This window comes from Ursus arctos, unplaced genomic scaffold, assembly GCF_023065955.2.
Source record: "Ursus arctos isolate Adak ecotype North America unplaced genomic scaffold, UrsArc2.0 scaffold_48, whole genome shotgun sequence".
In the NCBI taxonomy this organism is placed as follows: domain Eukaryota; kingdom Metazoa; phylum Chordata; class Mammalia; order Carnivora; family Ursidae; genus Ursus; species Ursus arctos.
This window is the reverse complement of record NW_026623065.1, coordinates 739,729-759,404: the sequence shown is the minus strand read 5'-3', so window position 1 is coordinate 759,404 and position 19,676 is coordinate 739,729. Positions and strand designations below refer to the sequence as shown.

At 40.3% G+C, this 19,676-nt stretch overlaps 1 protein-coding gene across 19 annotated transcripts in view; it reads right to left on the bottom strand.

Moving 5' to 3' along the window:
• The window catches only part of LOC125282195 (ral guanine nucleotide dissociation stimulator-like), a 102,468-nt gene that overhangs the window by 33,375 nt on the left and 49,417 nt on the right, over window positions 1-19,676 (bottom strand). For 15 of the 19 annotated variants that reach the window (XM_057306953.1, XM_057306954.1, XM_057306944.1 and 12 more), the window contains exon 1: window positions 2,420-12,577. In XM_057306953.1, coding sequence (XP_057162936.1) covers window positions 2,420-2,570 — 151 coding nt within the window. In that variant the 5' untranslated portion in view covers window positions 2,571-12,577. Of the gene's footprint in view, window positions 1-2,419; window positions 12,578-17,588; window positions 17,734-19,676 lie in introns of those variants that run through there. The other 4 variants (XM_057306950.1, XM_057306943.1, XM_057306952.1 and 1 more) reach the window with 4 other exon arrangements.

The window sequence follows — 19,676 nt, the reverse complement described above, 5'->3', positions numbered from 1 at the left end:
GTCGTATATAGCACTTGCTCTTTTCTTTCACGGCTTTGGTTTGTGCTTTGTCCATCTCTAGACTGTGAGCCCCTAAAAGCAGGGAGCTCTTGGTATTTTCAGCTCTCCTCATGGGTCCACCAAGGTACCTGGCATAGGGGAGTGCTTAGTGTATAGTTACTGAATGAATAACTGAGAAGATCTTGGAGCCCACCTCCCCTTTTAACAAGCTAGACTGTAGGGAGAAGCGCAACTAAAAGTTTCGAGCTGTTTCTGGGCAAGGGGACAACCACAATGGCCTCTGCCTGACTCTTCCTTCTCCAGTATCTCCAGCAGAACTGATGAGGCACCATGGACAAGGAAGCACCCTGCATCACGTTCTCTGTCTCTAGTGGTACAGCCCCAGGCAGGCACACCACCAAAGAAAGGGGTGCTTTTATCTGGGTGTCCTCAAGGCAGTGGCTTTCCAGAGTCAGAGTGGCAAAGGAGCAGGATCTCCAGGCTCCAAGAGCAGAATAAGGGACCACAGAAACCTCCCTTTTCTCCTTTTTCTGTCCACTCCCATGGTGTCCTCTTTACTATTCCAGCACCCTCACCTCAGCCAGAAGAGTGATTCTGCACCCACCCTTGTATGTCCAAATGAGGACCCTGAAGGTCTAATGGAGACTGGTCTTGCCCCTGGACCCCAGAGACAGTGTTCAGTGCTCTGGCACTTTCCCAGAGAACATAAACAAATGATAAGCAGGTATGCGCAAGCCCAAAGCGCAATGACCTATCACATCAATTGGAGCAGCTGTCATAACAACGACAAGAGACAACAAATGCTGGTGAGGATGTGGAGCAAAGGAGCCTATGCGCACTGGCGCCGGCACTGTGCAAAACAGTATGGAGCGTCCTCAACACACTGAACACAGAACCACGGTATGTGCAGCAGCTCCACGTCTGGGAACATTCCATAGAAAACAAAGGAATATGTCTAAGAAATACCTGCACTTCCATGAGCAAGAAGCTTTATTTACCATAGCTGAGACAAGGAAAACATCAGTGCCCATTAGTGGTGAATGGATAAAGAAGTGTTACCTACATAATGGAATATTAATCAGCCATAAGAAAAGGAAATCCTGCTAAGTGTGATAACAGTTTTGGACTTAGAGGCATTATGCCAAGTGAAACAAGTGAGACAGAGAAAGGCAAACACTACATATGTGTAGGTATAGATATATATAGGGAGATAGATACTATATAGATGATAGATACATAGACATTTTCCCCTTTTATGTGGAATCTAAAACAAAGAAAAGAAAAGGCGGAAAACTAATTCAGAAGAACAGATCAGATTAAAGTAACAAGAAACAGGGGAGGGTGGGGGCAGGGATTGAGTGAATGGTGAAAAGGTACAAACTTCCAGTTTTAAGATAAATAACAGGGATTTACAGTACAACATGATGACTGCAGTTGATACCGCTCTATGGTTTGAGAGGTGTTAAGAGAGTAAATTCTGAGAGTTCTTATCACATAATAGCTTACACATACACAGTGTGTCAATTATATACAGTGATCAATTATATCAATAAAACTGGGCAAAAAATATTTTAATATTCATAATGGGCATCAGGAAAGTTGACTTGGTAAAAATAATGACACATAAGCAAAATGTAAAACAGCAGAACCCACAGTCAGTAGACTATGATATGGATAAAAAATCCAAGCCATTTGCATAAAAAATTGATTCTGATTTTTAAAATCAGTGAATTAAAGTTAAAGTAGATAAAATAGAATTTTAAATTGTGCTACATTTTTAAAAATTGATCAAGGAATAAAATGTCTTATTAAATTAACTCTGAAAATACCGTTTTGAAAAAATTTTCATGTTTTGGAAAATTCTGATTTTAAGCTTTTAAGTGGGCACAGAATGAGAACATTTTGTTGGATCAAAGTTGTCTCCAGGAAAATGGGTGAGACAAAATAGCAGCACCAAAATGGCAAGACTAAATTGTCCTGTGTTCATTTCTCTGTATTTGCAGTTTTTAAAGAAAAAATATTTTTATTGACATACAATACACATAATCAAAAATCTACCATCTACCGTCTACAAATCTACCATTTATAGGTTTATATTTCATTAAGTACATTAAGTTCATGGAATACATTTTAAATGTATTAAATGCATTAATACCCTTTCTACAACCTCCGTCTAACCCAACTTCACATCTCATTTCATCTTGTGAAACTAAAACTCTACACCATGAATCAGAAACTTACCATTACTGCCTCATTCCAGCCCTTGGCAACACCATTCTACTTTCTGTCTTTATGAATCTACTTTGGGTAGGTCCCAAAAGTGGAGTCAAAGCTTGCATTTTTATGAATGCACTTAATGTAAAAGTTCACCCATGTTGTGGAGTTTTGCAGTCCTGTAGGAAATAAGCGTGTCACTTACCTGTTCTTCCGGTCTGTCTTCTGGGGGAGGGGCCTGCTGCTTGGCTGTTCAGGCTGCTCTGCCTGGTTGGCCTTTCACCACCCCTTGTCAGGGGGTTGGGTTTAACGTGAGGAGGTTGTCTGTGTGGCTTTGTTCCCTGGCAGATTTCCATGCCTCCTTAGAGGGTCAGAGGAAATACGGCTGTGCAGAAAACTCTGGCCTAGGGCAGCAAGATCACGGTCACCTTTCTTCAATGAAACTTCCAGGTCAAAACATCTCCACTTGGAAAAAAACCTGTCAGCCAAGAATGCTTTATTTGGAAAAGCTGTCCTTCAGAAATAAAGGAGAGATAAAGACTTTTCCAAACAAAGAAAAGCTAAATGAGTTCCTCACTACTAGACCTGCCGTAAGGGAAGAATTAACACCTATACTACTTAAACTCTTCCAAAAATATCAACATAAGAGGAATACACACAAACACATTTTAAGAGGCCAGTATCACCATGATACCAAAACCAAATAAAAAGACTACAAGAAAAGAAAATTATATACTGGTGTCCCCGATGAATATAGATGAAAAAATTCTCTTTAAGTATTAACAGACTGAATTCAGCAGCATCTTAAAGGACCATATACCACGATCAACTGGGATTTGTCCAGGGGGTGCAAGGATGGTTCAACATATGCAAATCAATCACTGTGTGACACATCACATTAACAGAATGAAAGATAAAAATCATATGAATATCTCAATAGATACAGAAAAAGCATTTGACATGCATTTGACAAAGTACAACATGCATTCATGATAAAAACCCTCAACAAATTGGATCGTGAAGAAACGTACCTCAACACAATAAAGGCCACATACGGCAAACCCACAGCTACGGCAAACATCACACTCATTGGTGAAAGACTGAAAATTTGTCATGTAAGATGGGGAACAAGACAAGGGTGCCCACTCTCAACACTCCTATTCAATACAGTACTCGAAGTCCTAGCAGAACCATCAGACAAGACAAAGAAATCATAGGCATAAAAATTGGGAAGGGAGAAGTTAAAACTGTCTCTATTTGCAGGTGACATATAGAAATCCTAAAGACTATAAAAACAACCCTGTTAGGTCTAATCAATGAATTCAGTAAAGTTGTAGGATAGAAAATAAATGTACACCTAGCAGTAGCATTCCTATACACCAACAACAAACTATCTGAAAAAGATATAAGGGAAAAGATACAAAGAACATTTATGTTAGGGAGAAAAACAACAAAATACTTAGAAATAAACTTGAGCATGGAGGTGAAAGGTCTCTTCACGGAAAACAAGACATTGATGACAGATACAAAAAAAGAAACCCACCAATGAATTGAATGGTATTGCATGTTTATGAATTGCAAGAAATAATGTTAATTACCCAAGCCACCAATAGACTCAATGAATTTCCTATCAAGATTCCAATGACTTTTTTTGCAGTAAGAAAAAAAAATCCTAAAATTTGAATGAAACAATGAAAGACTTTGGATAACCGAAACAATCTCTAGAAAGAAGAATAAAGCTGGAGGCATCACACTGCCTGATTTCAACTGTATTATAAAGCTATAGTAAATCAAAATCTTATGGTAGTGGCATAAAAACAAACACATAGACTAATGAACACAAGAGAGAGCCCAGAAATAAACCCAGACACATACGGTTTTTGAGAAGGGAGGCATTCTCAATGGAGAAAAATAAAACAGCTTCTTCAGTAAATGATGCTGGGAGAAGTGGATATTCACATGTCAAAGAACAAAACTGGACCCCTATCTTACATCATCCACAAAAATTTACTCAAAATAGATAAAAGACTTACAGGGAAGACCTGAAATCATAAAATTCCTACAAGAAAACATAGAGAATAAACTACTTGACATTGGTCTTGGTAAGTATATTTTAAAAATAACACCAAAAGCACGAGCAACAAAATAAAAAAAAAAAAAGTGGTACTACACTCAAGAGCCTCACAGTGAAAGAAATAATCAACAAAATGAAAATGCAACATATGGAATGGGAAAATATTTGCAAATCATGTATCTGAAGAGAAATTAATACCTAAAATATATACATAACTCATACAACTCAGTTGTATGTAAAAAAAAGAAAGAAAGAAAGTAAAAAAATAAAGAAAAGAAAAAAGAAACCAACTAAAGAAAGGACCAAGGACCTAAATAGACATTTCTCCAGAGAAGACAAATGGACAACCAGCACATAAAAAAGGTGTTCAGGGGCGCCTGGGTGGCACAGTGGTTAAGCGTCTGCCTTCGGCTCAGGGCGTGATCCCGGCGTTATGGGATCGAGCCCCACATCAGGCTCCTCTGCTATGAGCCTGCTTCTTCCTCTCCCACTCCCCCTGCTTGTGTTCCCTCTCTCGCTGGCTGTCTGTATCTCTGTCAGATAAATAAATAAAATCTTAAAAAAAAAAAAAAAAGGTGTTCAACATCTAATCTTTACGAAGATACAAATCAAAACCACAAAAACCACAACGAGATATCATTCTTGTTAGAATAATTATTATCAAAATGACAAAAGATAACAAATGTTGATGAAGATGTAGAAAAAAGGGAACTCCTGTGCACTGTTGGTGGGAATGTAAATTGGCATAGCCAGTATGGAAAAACCTATGAACTTTCTTCAAATATTAAAAATAAAATAACCAAAGGATCCCGCAATTCCACTTCTGGTTACATAGCTGAACAAAATGAGATTAACATGTTGAAAAAAAAAGAAGTTAGCCTGTTGAAGAGGTATTGCCACCCCATGTTCATAGCAGCATTATTTACAATAGCCAAGATATGGAAACAACCTGTATCTATCAACAGAGTAATGGATAAAGAAAATGTAGTCTGTATATCCAATGGAATACTATTCAGCCATAAAAATAATGAAATCCTGTCATTTGAGACCGCACGGATGGTCCTTGAGGACATTATACTAAATAAGTCAGCAGAGAAAGACAAATACTAGATGATCTCACTTATATGTGGACCCTAAAACATAAAACAAATAGAAAAACAAATAGAAAAAGAGATCAGATTTATGGTTACCAGAGGCACGGGGTGACGGGAGGGAAAACTGAATGAAGGGGATCAAAGGTACAAACCACAGCTGTAAGTCCTGAGAATGTCATGTGCTACACAATCACTGTAGTTAACACTGCTGCATGTTGTAGCTGAAAGTTGCTGTCCTCTAGTTCAACCTCATTGAAATATTAGGAATCCCAAGCTTAATCCAAACGGTTTGAGCCCAAGGTCACAGAGCTCCCACATTGCTGTTTTCAATTGCTACCATAATACAGAACACTTGGAAGGAGCATCTATATTCCAGGAACACAGTCAAATATCCTTTATTCACTAACTCTTCTGACCCTGTGACTCCATACCCTTTACTTGTCGTAGTCAGAATTCAGTTAGATAGAAACTGCCTTTCTGATTCTAACAGTACTAACGCACTATGTTTTCAACACAAGCTGCCTATAATATAGTTTAAAGTATATTTATGATGTGTATGAAAAATAAAAAAAAATTATTAGATGATAGTTAAGGTCCCAGAGGCTCGACAAATTCCACAGTTCTCAAAAAGATGGCCCCAAAGCCAGCAGCATTACCTACACATTTGTCAGAAATGCAAATACTCTAGCCCTCGAGAGAACTATTGAATCAGAATCCAGTGGGATTTACCTTTGGCATCAACAAGTCTTCCAGGCAATTCTAATGCACACCAAAGTTTGAGAAACACTGCTTTAATTGTTTTCATTGTTTGCACAAAGACAAGGGTGGATAATTAGTCATAGTCATCTCCATAAACTCAATAAAAGCAACGGATTAAAAAAATACAGGCAAACTCACATATCTCATACGGAAAATTTACAATTTATAAAAAATTCTACAATATGCTTTAGAAGCTTAAAGAAAAGTGTGAGGACACATGAAACCTCATGATATATTTGGGTTTTGTGATGAGCACTGAGTGTTATACACAACAGATGAATTACTGAACTCTAAAGATATTTAGGTTTTTTTTTTTTTAAAGATTTTATTTTATTTATTCGACAGAGATAGAGACAGCCAGCGAGAGAGGGAACACAAGCAGGGGGAGTGGGAGAGGAAGAAGCAGGCTCATAGCAGAAGAGCCTGATGTGGGGCTCGATCCCATAACGCCGGGATCACGCCCTGAGCCGAAGGCAGACGCTTAACCGCTGTGCCACCCAGGCGCCCCAAAAGATATTTAGGTTTTGTTTTAATTTATGACTGAATGTAGTGTTCATTTCTGTTTCATAAATGGATTTAAAACACCACATATGCCTAGTAATAAATGAAACCTCAAGAAACTAGATGAGTCTCAAACAAACAACCTAACTTTACCCCTTAAGGCACTGGAAAGAGAACACATCAGGCCAAAGTTATTAGAAGGAAAGAAATAACAAAGATTAGAGCAGGGAAAAATGAAGCGGGACTAAAAGGATAATGGAGTATACCAACGAAACTAAGAACTGATTCTCTGAAAATAAAATTGACAAGCCTTTACCTAGATTTCCCCCACCCCCAAAAACAAGGAGAGAGAGAGAGGGAGAGACAGAACTCATATAAAAAATGAAAGAGTGATACCAGAGAAATGCCAAAGATCATAAGAAACTACTCTGAACAATTATATACAAAAAATTGGACAATCTAAGGGAAATTGATAAAACTCCCAGAAACATACAACTTGCTAAGACTGAATCCTGATGAAATGGAAAATCTGAACAGATTATTAGTAAGCAGGTTGAATCAGTAATTGAAAACCTCCAAAAAACAAAACTCCAGGACTAGATGGTTTCACAGGTGAATTCTACAAAATATTCAAAAAGGAATTAATACTCAAATTCTTCCAAAAAATAAAGGAGGAGGGAATTCTTCCAAACTCATTTTATAAAACTGGAATTCTTCTGATACCTGATCCAGACAAGGATTCTGCAAGAAAAACATTACAGGCCAATATTCCTAATATACACTTACAAAAATCCTCAACAAAATATTAGCAAACCAAATTCAGTAATACACTAAAAGGATCATATACACATATCTAGAAAAGTGTTGTTACAGCTGATGTCAGAGAAATTATCTGTGCTCTCTTCTAAAATTTTTATGGTTTCAGGTCTAATATTTAGGTCCTTAAGCTTTTTGAGTTAATTTTTGTCTATGGTGGAAAAAAAGTGGTCCAGTTTCATTCTTCTGCACGTTGCTGTCCAGTTTCCCCAAGATCATCTGCTGAAGCGGCTTTATTTTCCCCACTGTATACTTTTGTGGCCTTTGTTGAAGATTAATTGACCATATAGTTGTGGAATTATTTCTGAGCTTCCTATTCTGTCCTATCGCTCTGTGTGTCTATTTTTGTGCCAGTACCATACTGTTTTGATTACTACATGTTTGTACCGTAAATTAAAGTTTGGAATTGTGATACTTCCAGCCATGTTCCAGGATATTTAGGATTTTTTGCGATTCCATACAGATTCTAGGTCTGTTCTGGTTCGGTGGAAAATGCTGTTGGTGTTTGATAGGGATTGCCTTAAATCTGTGGATTAGATAGTATGGACATTTTAAGAATATTAATTCTTCCAATCGACAAACATCGAATGTCTTTACTTTCTGTGTGTGTGTCATGACTTTAAATCAGTGTATTTATAGTTTTCAGAGTCCCGGTCTTAAAGCCTCTTTCATTAAATTTATTCCCAAGTGTGTGTGTGTGTGTGTGTGTGTGTGTGTGTGTGTGTGTGTGTGTGTTTAATCGTTGGTGCAGTTGTAAATGGGATTTCTTTCTCAATTTCTCTTTCTGCTATTTCATTCGTAGTGCATAGAGATGGAACAGATCTGTGTATTAACTTTGCATCTTGTAATTTTACTGAACTTATGAGTTCTAGTGACTTTTTTTTTTTGGTAGGGTCCTTAGAGTTTTCTAGATATAGTATCGTGCTATCGTGCTATACACGAATAGTGACAGTTTTACTTCTCCCTTACCAATTTAGATGCCTTTTCTTTCTTTTCCTGGTCTGACTGCTGAGGTCAGGACTTGCAGTACTATATTAAACAAAAGTGCTGGGAGTGCACATCCTTGTCTTCTTTCTGATCTTAGAAGCAAAACTTTTGGTTTTTCACCATTGAGTATGACGTTAGCTGTGTGTTTTAGATATATGGTTACTGTTATTATTTTGGGGTACGTTCCCTCTAATCTTACTTTGTTGAGTATTTTTGTCATCACTGGGTGTTGTACCTTGACAGATCAGATTTTAAACTAAAGACGGTAGGTAGAGATACAGAAGGACACTATATTATTCTTAAAGGATGTATCCAACAAGTGGATATGACAATTATAAATATCTATGCTCCCAATAGGGAAGCAGCTAGATACACAAGCCAACTCTTAACCAGAATAAAGAGACATATAGATAATAATACGTTAATAGTAGGGAAGATATAGATAATAATACGTTAATAGTAGGGAACCTCAACACTCCTCTCTCAGCAATAGACAGATCACCTAAGCAGAAAATCAACAAAGAACCAAGAACTTTGAACGGACCAGATGGACCAGATGGACCTCATAGATATATACAGAACACTACACCCCAGAACAACAGAATACTCATTCTTTTCGAATGCACAGGGAACGTTCTCCAGAATAGATCACATACTGGGTCACAAAACAGGTCTCAACCGATACCAAAAGACTGAGATTATTCCCTGCATATTCTCACACCGCAATGCTTTGAGAATGGAACTCAATCACAAGGAAAAATTTGGAAGAAACTCAAACACTTGGAAACTAAGAAGCATCCTGCTCAGGAATGATTGGGTAAACCAGGAAATTAAAAATCAATTTAAGCAATTTATGGAGACCAACGACAATGAAAACATATCGGTCCAAAACCTATGGGACACTGCAAAGGTGGTCCTAAGGGGGAAATACACAGCCATCCAAGCCTCACTCAAAAGAATAGAAAAATCTAAAATGCAGTTTTTATATTCACACCTCAAGAAGCTGGAACTGGAACAGGTCTAACCCACGCACAAGAAGGCAGGTGATCAAGATTAGAGCAGAGATCAATGAATTAGAAACCAGGAGCACAGCAGAGCAGATCAACAGAACTAGAAGCTGGTTCTTTGAATCAACAAGATCGACAAGCCGCTGGCCAGACTTATTCAAAAGAATAGAGAAAGGACCCAAATTAATAAAATTATGAATGAAAAGGGAGAGATCACAACCTACACCAATGAAATAGGAAGGATCATTAGAAACTTTTTATCAACAGCTTTATGCCAATAAATTAAACAACCTGGGAGAAATGGATGCCTTCCTGGAAACCTATAAACAACCAAGACTGAAACAGGAAGAAACTGGTTACTTAAACAGACCGATTAATTATGAAGAGATTGAGGCAGTGATCAAAAACCTCCCCAAAAACATGAGTCCAGGGCCTGACGGATCCCCAGGGAATTCTACCAAACATTCAAATAAGAAATAATACCTATTCTCCTGAAGCTGTTTCAAAATATAGAAATAGAAGGAAAACTACCAAAGTCATTCTATGAGGCCAGAATTACCTTGATCCCCCAACCAGGCAAAGACCCCATCAAAAAGGAGAATTACAGACCGATATCCCTGATGAATTTGGACGCCAAAATTCTCAACAAGATCCTACCTAGCTAATAGGAGGCAACAGTTCATTAAAAGGATTATCCATCAAGACCAAGTGGGATTCATCCCTGGGATGCAAGCGTGGTTCAACATTCGCAAATCGATCAGTGTGATAGATCATATCAGCAAGAAAAGAGTCAAGAACCATATGAGCCTCTCAATTGATGCAGAAAAAGCATTTGACAAAATACAACATCCTTTCCTGATTAAAACCCTTCGGACTGTAGGAATAGAGGGTACATTCCTCAATTTCGTATTCTATGAAAAGCCTACAGTGAATATCATTCTCAATGGGGAAAAGCTGGAAGCCTTTCCCTTAGGTCAGGAACACGACAAGGATGCCCACTCTCACTATTATTCTTCAACTTAGTACTAAAAGTCCTTGCAGCAGCAATCAGACAACAAAAAGGGATAAAAGGTCTCCAAATCGGCAAAGAAGATGTCAAACTGTCTCTCTTCGCAGATGACATGATACTCTATATGGAAAACCCAAAAGACTCCACCCCCAAACTACTAGAACTTATAGAGAAATTCAGTAATGTGGTGGGATACAAAATCAATGCTCAGAAATCAGTTGCATTTCTATACAAGAACAATGAGACTGAAGAAAGAGAAATTAGGGAATCCATTCCATTTACAATAGCATGAAAAATCATACATTATCTCGGAATTAACTGAACCAGAGATGTAAAGGATCTATATTCTAGAAACTACAAATCGCTCTTGAAAGACATTGAAGAAGACACAAAAAGATGGAAAAATATTCCATGCTCATGGAACGGAAGAATTAACATCGTTAAAATATCTATGCTACCTAGAGCAATCTACACATTCCATGCTATCCCAATCAAAATACCAATGACATTTTTCAAAGAACTGGAACAAACAGCCCTTAAATTTGTATGGAACCAGAAAAGGCCCCGAATCGCCAAGGAATTCTTGAAAAGGAAAACAAAGCTGGGGGCATCACGTTGCCTGATTTCAAGCTGTACTACAAAGCTGTGATCACAAAGACAGCATGGTATTGGCACAAAAAAAGACACATAGACCAATGGAACTGAATAGAGAACCCAGAAATGGACCCTCGGCTCTTTGGGCAAATAATCTTTGACAAAGCAGGAAAAAACATCCAGTGGAAAAAAAGACAGTCTCTTCAATAAATGGTGCTGGGAAAAATTGGACAGCTACATGCAGAAGAATGAACCTTGACCACTCTCTCACACCATACACAAAGATAAACTCCAAATGGATAAAAGACCTCGATGTGAGACAGGAATCCATCAAAATCCTAGAGGAGAGCACAGGCAGCAACCTCTACGACATCGGCCACAGCAACTTTTTTCATGACACATCTCCAAAGGCAAGAGAAACAAAAGATAAAATGAACTTGTGGGACTTCATCAACATCAAAACCTTCTGCACAGCCAAGGAAACAGTCAAAAAAACTAAGAGGCAGCCCACGGAACGGGAGAAGATATTTGCAAATGACACTACAGATAAAAGACTAGTATCCAAAATCTACAAAGAACTTCTCAAACTCAATACACGAGAAAAAAATAAACAAATCCTAAAATGGGCAGAAGATATGAACACTTTTCCAATGAAGACATACAAATGGCTAACAGACACATGAAAAAATGTTCAAAATCATTAGCCATCACGGAAATTCCAATCAAAACCACACTGAGATACCACCTTGTGCCAGTTTGAATGGCAAAAACGGACAAGGAAAGAAACACCAAAGGTTGAAGAGGATGTAGAGAAAGGGGTTCCCTCCTACATTGTTGGTGGGAATGCAATTGGTATAGCCACTCTGGAAAACAGTGTGAAGGTCCCTTAAAAAGTTAAAAATTGAGCAACCCTATGATCCAGCCATTGCACTACTGGGTATTTACCCCAAAGATACAGACATAGTGAAGAGAAGGGCCATATGCACCCCAATGTTCATAGCAGCATTGTCCACAATAGCTAAATTGTGGAAGGAGCCGAGATGCCCTTCAACAGATGACTGGATTAAGAAGTTGTGGTCCATATATACAATGGAATATTACTCAGCTATCAGAAAGAATGAATTCTCAACGTTTGCTGCAACATGGACGGCACTGGAGGAGATAATGCTAAGTGAAATAAGTCAAGCAGAGAAAGACAATTATCATATGATTTCTCTCATCTATGGAACATAAGAACTAGGAAGATCGGTAGGGGAAGAAAGGGATAAAGAAAGGGGGGGTAATCAGAAGGGGGAATGAAGCATGAGAGACTATGGACTCTGAGAAACAAATGAGGGCTTCAGAGGGGAGGGGGTTGGGGGAATGGGATAGACTGGTGATGGGTAGTAAGGAGGGCACGTATTGCATGGTGCACTGGGTGTTATACGCAACTAATGAATCATCAAACTTTACGTCAGAAACCAGGGATGTACTGTATGGTGACTAACATAATATAATAGAAAAGAAAAAAAAAAGAAAAAAAGAAAATTCTTTATTAAAAAAAAAATAAATAAATAAATGAAAGGGGGAAAAAGGAAAAAAACGTAAGCACACAAAATCAGGGAACAGGACAGGGATAACAGCCCCAGATACAGAGGAAAAAGCTGGATAAAACAGATGATTTTCTATGAATGTATAAATCACCAAAACTAAACCAGAAAATGATAGCAAATCTAAAAAAGCACTAAGCTTTTTTTTTTTTTTTTAAAGATTTTATTTATTAATTTGACATAGAGAGACAGCCAGCAAGAGAGGGAACACAAGCAGGGGGAGTGGGAGAGGAAGAAGCAGGCTCCTAGCGGAGAAGCCTGATGTGGGGCTTGATCCCAGAACGCTGGGATCACGCCCTGAGCCGAAGGCAGAGGTTTAAGAACTGAGCCACCCAGGCGCCCCAAAAGCACCAAGCTTAGGTAGTTTTACTGGGGAATTCCACCAAATTTAAGGAAACAGATCATTTCAAGAGTATTTAAACTGGCTAAAGCAGAGAAAGCTTTTAATAAAGCTAAGGAAAGCACTAAAACAACTTGATAAAGATTACATTAAAAACAAAATTACAAACTGGTTTCACAAATCACAATGTAAAATGACTCAGTAAAATATTACTAGAATCTGGCTACACACTAACAGAGTTTTCACTGATGATTCAATAATATGACCATGATTCAATAACACAAAATCTGTTACTATTATTCATATGAACAGGTCAAGGAAGAACATCTGTATAATTTCACAGATGCTAAAACAGTATTTAATAAAATTCAACAACCATTTTTGATTAAAAAAACAAAGAGCAACAACACAGCCCTTAGTAAAATAACTACTGTGGCAGAAACACTAAAAGCATTCTCAGTGAAGTAAGGAACAAGACAACGTACCCACTATCATTCTGACTTAGTATTTGATCTTGTCCTGGAAATACAAAGCAACCAAAAAAGAGAAACAAGAGACATAAAAAGTAAAAAACATGGAATGAAATTCTTATTATTTGTAACTGATATGATATTATACCTGAAAATCCAAGAGAACCAACTGCAAAAACTACTAGAAACAATATGATGACATAAGTTCCTGCTTGAAAAATCAGTAAGTACAGGGGCACCTGGGTGGCTCAGTCGGCTAAGCATCTGCCTTGGGCTTAGGTCATGATCCCAGGATCCTAGGATCAAGCCCCACATCGCATGGGGCTCCCTGCTCGGCAGGAAGCCTGCTTCTTCCTCCCCCTCTGCCTACCACTCCCTCTACTTGTGCTCCTCTCTCTCTAATAAATAAATAAAATAAAAATTAGTAAAGTACAATAATAAAAATATGTAATATAAGAAAGGGTCCTATTTTCAACAACAAAAAAGATCAACTAGGAATAAATTTAAGAAATGTACAGGATTTTTACACAAACCTTTTAAAGACATTTCTGAGACAACTGGAGAAATGTGTATGTAGATTGGATATTACATTAAATTAGTACTAGGCAATAAATTGTTAATTTTGATAAATATAAAAAAGTTTTGATAAATATAGCAATGAGGTTATATATATTTCAAAAGTCTCTATTTGTTCCAGTTCCCAAGTTATACTCTGAAGTAGTTACGAATAAAATCATTTGTTTTAAAACATTCTAGTCCCCCACCCTACAAAGAAATGGAGGGAAGAGGGACAAATGATTCAAGATTGGCAACACATGGCAAACTGTTTAAAAAGACGTGATGGATACATCCAGGTTCATTATATTCTCTTCCCTACTTTTGTGTATTTGAAAATGTGCACAATAGGACCCAAACAAAGGCACGTACTGAGAGACTCAAAGGTACACAATAGGCTTATAAAAACACACAAAAATTGCCACCTAACAATTAGAAATGCAAATTAAAGCTACAAATCAGATGTCATTTTCATCAATCAAATAGAGAAAAGATCCAAATATTTGGTGATATTCAGTATTTGGGGGAAAGGAAGTAACTGACCTGCCGGGGAAAAAGTATCCATCAGTACTTTGGAGGACTCCTTGGCCTCACCTTTCAAAATTATAAACACACACTCCGTGGCCCAGCAATTTCACTTCTTAGGAATTTATGCTAGAGATACTAATTCAATAAGTATTTTCCGCCACCTACTATGGCCACACACTAGAGACAGAAAAGTGGAGGAAACAAGGCCCCTGCTCTCATAGGGTTCCATTATTGTAGGGGAGGAGAGAACCAATAAAGCCAATTAAGTACACGGACAATTGCAAGGTCAAGGGAGATAAGTGTGATGAAAAAAGCAAACAGAATAAGGGTGCTGGGAGTGGCAAGAAGTCTATTTTGGATGGGCCTCTCTGAGGACGTGACAGTTGGGCAGAGACCTGGGTGAAGAAGAAAACAAAGGAGAAGAATGACCAGGAGAACATTCCAAGAAATAGGGAAGGAAACCACGGAGTAACACATACATTTGGCTTTCCTGCCCTCTGCTTTTCTTTTTATTCCCTAACAGTCTTTCGTTCCTCCAAAGGATATGAGCACCTCTTGAATGTCTTTCTTTGTCCTGATACAAAAATGAAAATAAACGTATCTTTGAAATACAATACATCTTTCGGGCCAGCACTGTTTCCCCAAACACTATTGTGCCTAATAATTTCATTTCTTCAAAGGAAGAATTCCCAAACTTATCTAGGTGTAATGCCAAACCTGTTTACAAAAGTACATTCAAGCTAGAATTAGTTTCACAAAAGATATTGACCAGTTACTAGATAATTTTATAGAAAAAAAAAAATACTGTCAGTCCCTGCCCTTCTGGCAAGAATGCGAACCACTGACTTAGAGAAGACTATAGTTTAATTTCATAACCTTTTAAGCAATGAGGTTGAAATGTTGAAGTGCCTATTTGGATAAATATTTATTTATTTGGATAAATATTATTTATCCAAATATTTTCAATTTCAATTTCATGATCTTTTAGGCAATGATATTGATATTTTTAGAGGCTATTTTAATAAATATTTGACACTGAAGTGGCCAGTGTCAATTAAGGGCGTTCCAGTTGACCCCAAAAGAAACGACTCTGCAACAACACCTGAGAACATTACATACTAACCTGTTCAAAACCGTGAAACACCCAGACTTCAAACTTGCCATGAATGATACGTTCTGTGAACAGCCAGATTAATTACAAAGCTAGCATATGGAGAGATCTGTCCCTGTGAAATACACTATCTTAATTCTGAAATCAGCTTTACCTGGATGCATTCATCTCCTATTCAGACAACGCAAAAAAAACTAAGACTTCCAGATTCTACAGAGATTCCTAAGGAGACAACTCAGTGTAATCCAATTTCAAGCACCATTAGCCATCTGCACAAGCAACGACAGGTTTCCCTCCAACAGCTGACGATGCGGTGTACCCCTGGCCACATCACACCACTGAACCTTCCCCCAAAGGTCCAGCAGAGAATGCCACTTCTGACAACTAGTTACCCGAGAAAAAATTACCAAAGTGAGAAACCGGGAAAAGGTAAGCTTCCGCACAGGCCAGCCCAGCAAGAGGGGCGCTCAGTTTTGAGTTCTATGCAGATCTGAGGCCAAGAATCCCAATGCTCTCTGGCTCTGGAGCCTGCCCTTCCACGTCCCACCTCTTACGTGAGAGGCGTCCAGGAGCCTCACAAGGGACGCCCCCCACGCCCTCCTCTACTCTACAACGTGGGGTCGTGATTGCCCCCTGCTCCCAGCCCCTGGGAAAGACGCTGGTCCAGCCGGTCGAGGACGGGGTACCACTGGCTCACCTGGGGAGGGTAAGGGCACGGGGCTGGGCTCCGCGGAGGGCCAGAAAAGGGCACCAGGGGAGGGAAGGGGACAGTCGGGGGCCCTCCGGCAAGCAGCTATCTGGGGAAAGGATGCCCGCGGGCCTCACTGGCGGGCCAGGCGAGGGAAAGAGGACACGTGAGAATGCAGGGTAGACGTGGGGCGCTCCTGCAGGCAAGAAACGTACGGAGGGGCGGGGGGCTTAAGAGCTGCCTGCGGGCCAGGTAGGGGGCCCCGCCCCTGCGCCCTGCCTCCCCTGCCCAGCGCCCGCTTCATGCCCGCGTCCGCGGCGCAGCGCGGCTCTGCCGGCCCCTTGCCCGCCAGGCGCAGGTTCTGCTTCAGGCGGCAGTCGGCGTCCAGCGCCGCGGCGGCCGAGCCCGACGAGGACGAGCCCGAGGCGGTGCAGCGCTCATGCTCCAAGGCGACGGGCTCCGTCCGCTTCCTCATCCCGCGGCCGACAGGGCCAGCCGCCGACGGCGTCCGCTGACCTCGCCCGCCCGCCCGCGCTGCAGTCGCCGCGACTCGCAGGAGCAGCTGCCGCCCGGAGCCCGCAGCCCCTCACATCCCAGCCCCAGGCCGCGGCGCCCGACTCTACCGACCCGCGCCTGGGATCAGGTCGGCCGCGCCTGCCAATCAGCGCCGGGCTCCCACCGGCCCCGCCCCCTCCATGCTTCCGCGGGAGCGCGCCCAGCGTCCCCGGCGCCGACCTGCCCCCATTTTGGAGAAGGGCGGGAGAAGCCTTGCGGGGAGTCACAGTCGCTTTCCGGCGAGCGACCGGTGGTGCCCTTGAGAGGTCTGAGCTCGGTCGCCGCGGGTGAGAGGGCCGCCTTTGCCTGGGTGCTCAGCGCCAGGAGCCAACGCAGCCGGTCCTGCCCCAAATCAGTGGCCCGAACGTGGGAGGACGCCGGCCGGAAAGCACCCAGCGAGCCAGAGCCGCAGAGGAAAGCGGGCTCCCACCTCTCCCGCCCCAGATTGTGATTTTTCCCTAATGCTGGGAAGCCAGTATGAATGAACCCCTCGGAAAGGTTTCTGTAATGGCTTATGAAAACAAAGAGCAAACGGTAACAAATCACCATTCTCATGATTCATAACTATTTTCCACAAGATTTTAATTTAAAAAATACGCTCTCAGGTACTTTTTTTTTTTTAACACAAGCATATAGATAATTTAATTTTAAAATATTGGGCTGAATTTATGAAAACTGAACTCATTAAACAACTTACTTCTTAAAATCTGTATATGACTTTAGAGTTGTGTAAAGCAGTTAGTAGTCGCTGGTGGAGGTGCGCCTGGCTGGTGGAGCACAGGACTCTTGATCTGGCTTTGTAGGTGCCAGTCCTAGGTCGGGTGTGCAGATCACTGAAGAATCTTTAAAAAAAATAAAAAAGGAAAAAATCTGTTTCAAAGATAAATTTACACTTGTGGAACCCAAGATAAGAACTAATTCAATTCATCTTACAAAGAAAAGAGCTGTTTCACAAATTTAGTGTTACAGCTTTGGCATTCTTTAATATTTCTTGGAAAGGATCTACAACCGAGAGATTGGCTTACTTATCACAAAGTGAACTTTCAACATTCAAAATTTCAACATTTCTGTAAGTTGAAAACTATTGGCAATTGATAAATTTAAGATCAATTAGAAATGCCTTTAGAAATTTCATAGCTCCTTCTATTAGCTTTGTAATGATAGTTCTAAATTGCAAAAGAATTTCATTGACAGTGTTATAAAAAATATCACAACTGGCATTCATATTTGTGTGGATAGCTTCAAATACAATTTTAAAATTTAAATGGTGAATTCTTTAAACTGTTATGCACATACTGGAGATTAGGAATCCAGAAACCGAAGTTAAAAAAAAAAAAAAACTGACCCTATCACTCACAAAATCCTCTTTAATTGAAAAAAAAAAAAAAAAAAGCAAGGAAGGGAGGGCTGTTGAGAAGAGAGAAATGTGAGGGTTATTGAGTCTGGCTGGCATTGGGCCTTACCCGTACAGTCCTCAACTCTTGGTCCTGTAGGGGCCAAGGGCCAGGCTGCTCCAAGGTGGGCCACTTTGGCTTGAAGATTATTTTGACCTAAAGGCAATCAAGACCCTATGGACTTCCTCCCTATGAAAGAAACTTTTTGCCCCTTCCTTGACTAATAGAAGAATCTAAATTGGGGTCTTTCCCCAATTTAATAATGGTTATTACCAGAAATAAGTCTTATCCAAGTGACCCATCTATATGGCAAGGCAAGCATCTAATTACCAAACATTCGCTCTTCTTGCCCTGTGACTTGCATTCTTTCCCTTCAAAGTCCCAGACCCCCACCTGATTCTCTTTAGTTCAGGATGGATACATACACACACACCTTATTTTGCCTATCTTTGGAATTTCCATGTCAGTGTGGATTCCCTGTATGTAGGAAACTAAATTTGATTTTCTCCTGTTAATCTGTCTCATATCAATTTGATTCTTAGTACAGCTTGACGGACCTAGAAGGGGACAGGAAATTCTTGCTCCTGATATTCCACATTGACTTTCTGTATGGTCTTTAAATACCATGCTACACTGGTGACACCCACATTTGTATCTCTAGTCCATACCCTTTCCTTGAACCCCAGGCTCCTCTATCTAATGGTCTACTCATCCACTCTAATATCCTGTAGGCACCTAAAGTTCCTATGTTCAAAACTGAGCTCCCAACTCTTTTCCCTCCCCCAACTCCACGTGTAACCTTCCTCACCTCAGGAAGGGCAACCTTGTATTTACATTTCCGTAGGTCAAAACCCTGGGATCATCCTTGAATCCTCTCTTCTTATGTCTGTATTAGCACTCCTTTCAAAATCTATCCAGGACACAACCACTTCTCACCACCGCCTCCATCCACACCCTGGCCCAAGCTGCCATCTTCTCTCACCTGGATTATTTTAATAGCATAAGTGGTCTCCTGCCTCCACCATTGTCAACTTTTGTCTACTTAAGTCAGCCGTCGGAAAGTTCTTTTTAAAGACATAGCTCCAATCCTGTCACTTGTTTGCTCAAAATACCTGTATGGTTTCCCATCTCACTGAAAATAAAACAGAAAACTTGTGAGAGGGCCTACAAGGGTCCTACCTGACATGGCCTCCAGCCCTCACTCTGATATCAGCCACCAGGGTCTCCCTCCCTTACTCTGCTCCAGTGTCACTGCCTCCTTGCTGATGCGGGGACCCCAAGGAGAGGTGTGGGTGGCACGTGTGTGAGCCACCCATTCCCCTCCTTGGGGCCTTTTACTTACATTCCTGCTGCCCGTAATTCTCTACCCAACCTATGGCCCCGTTTCCACA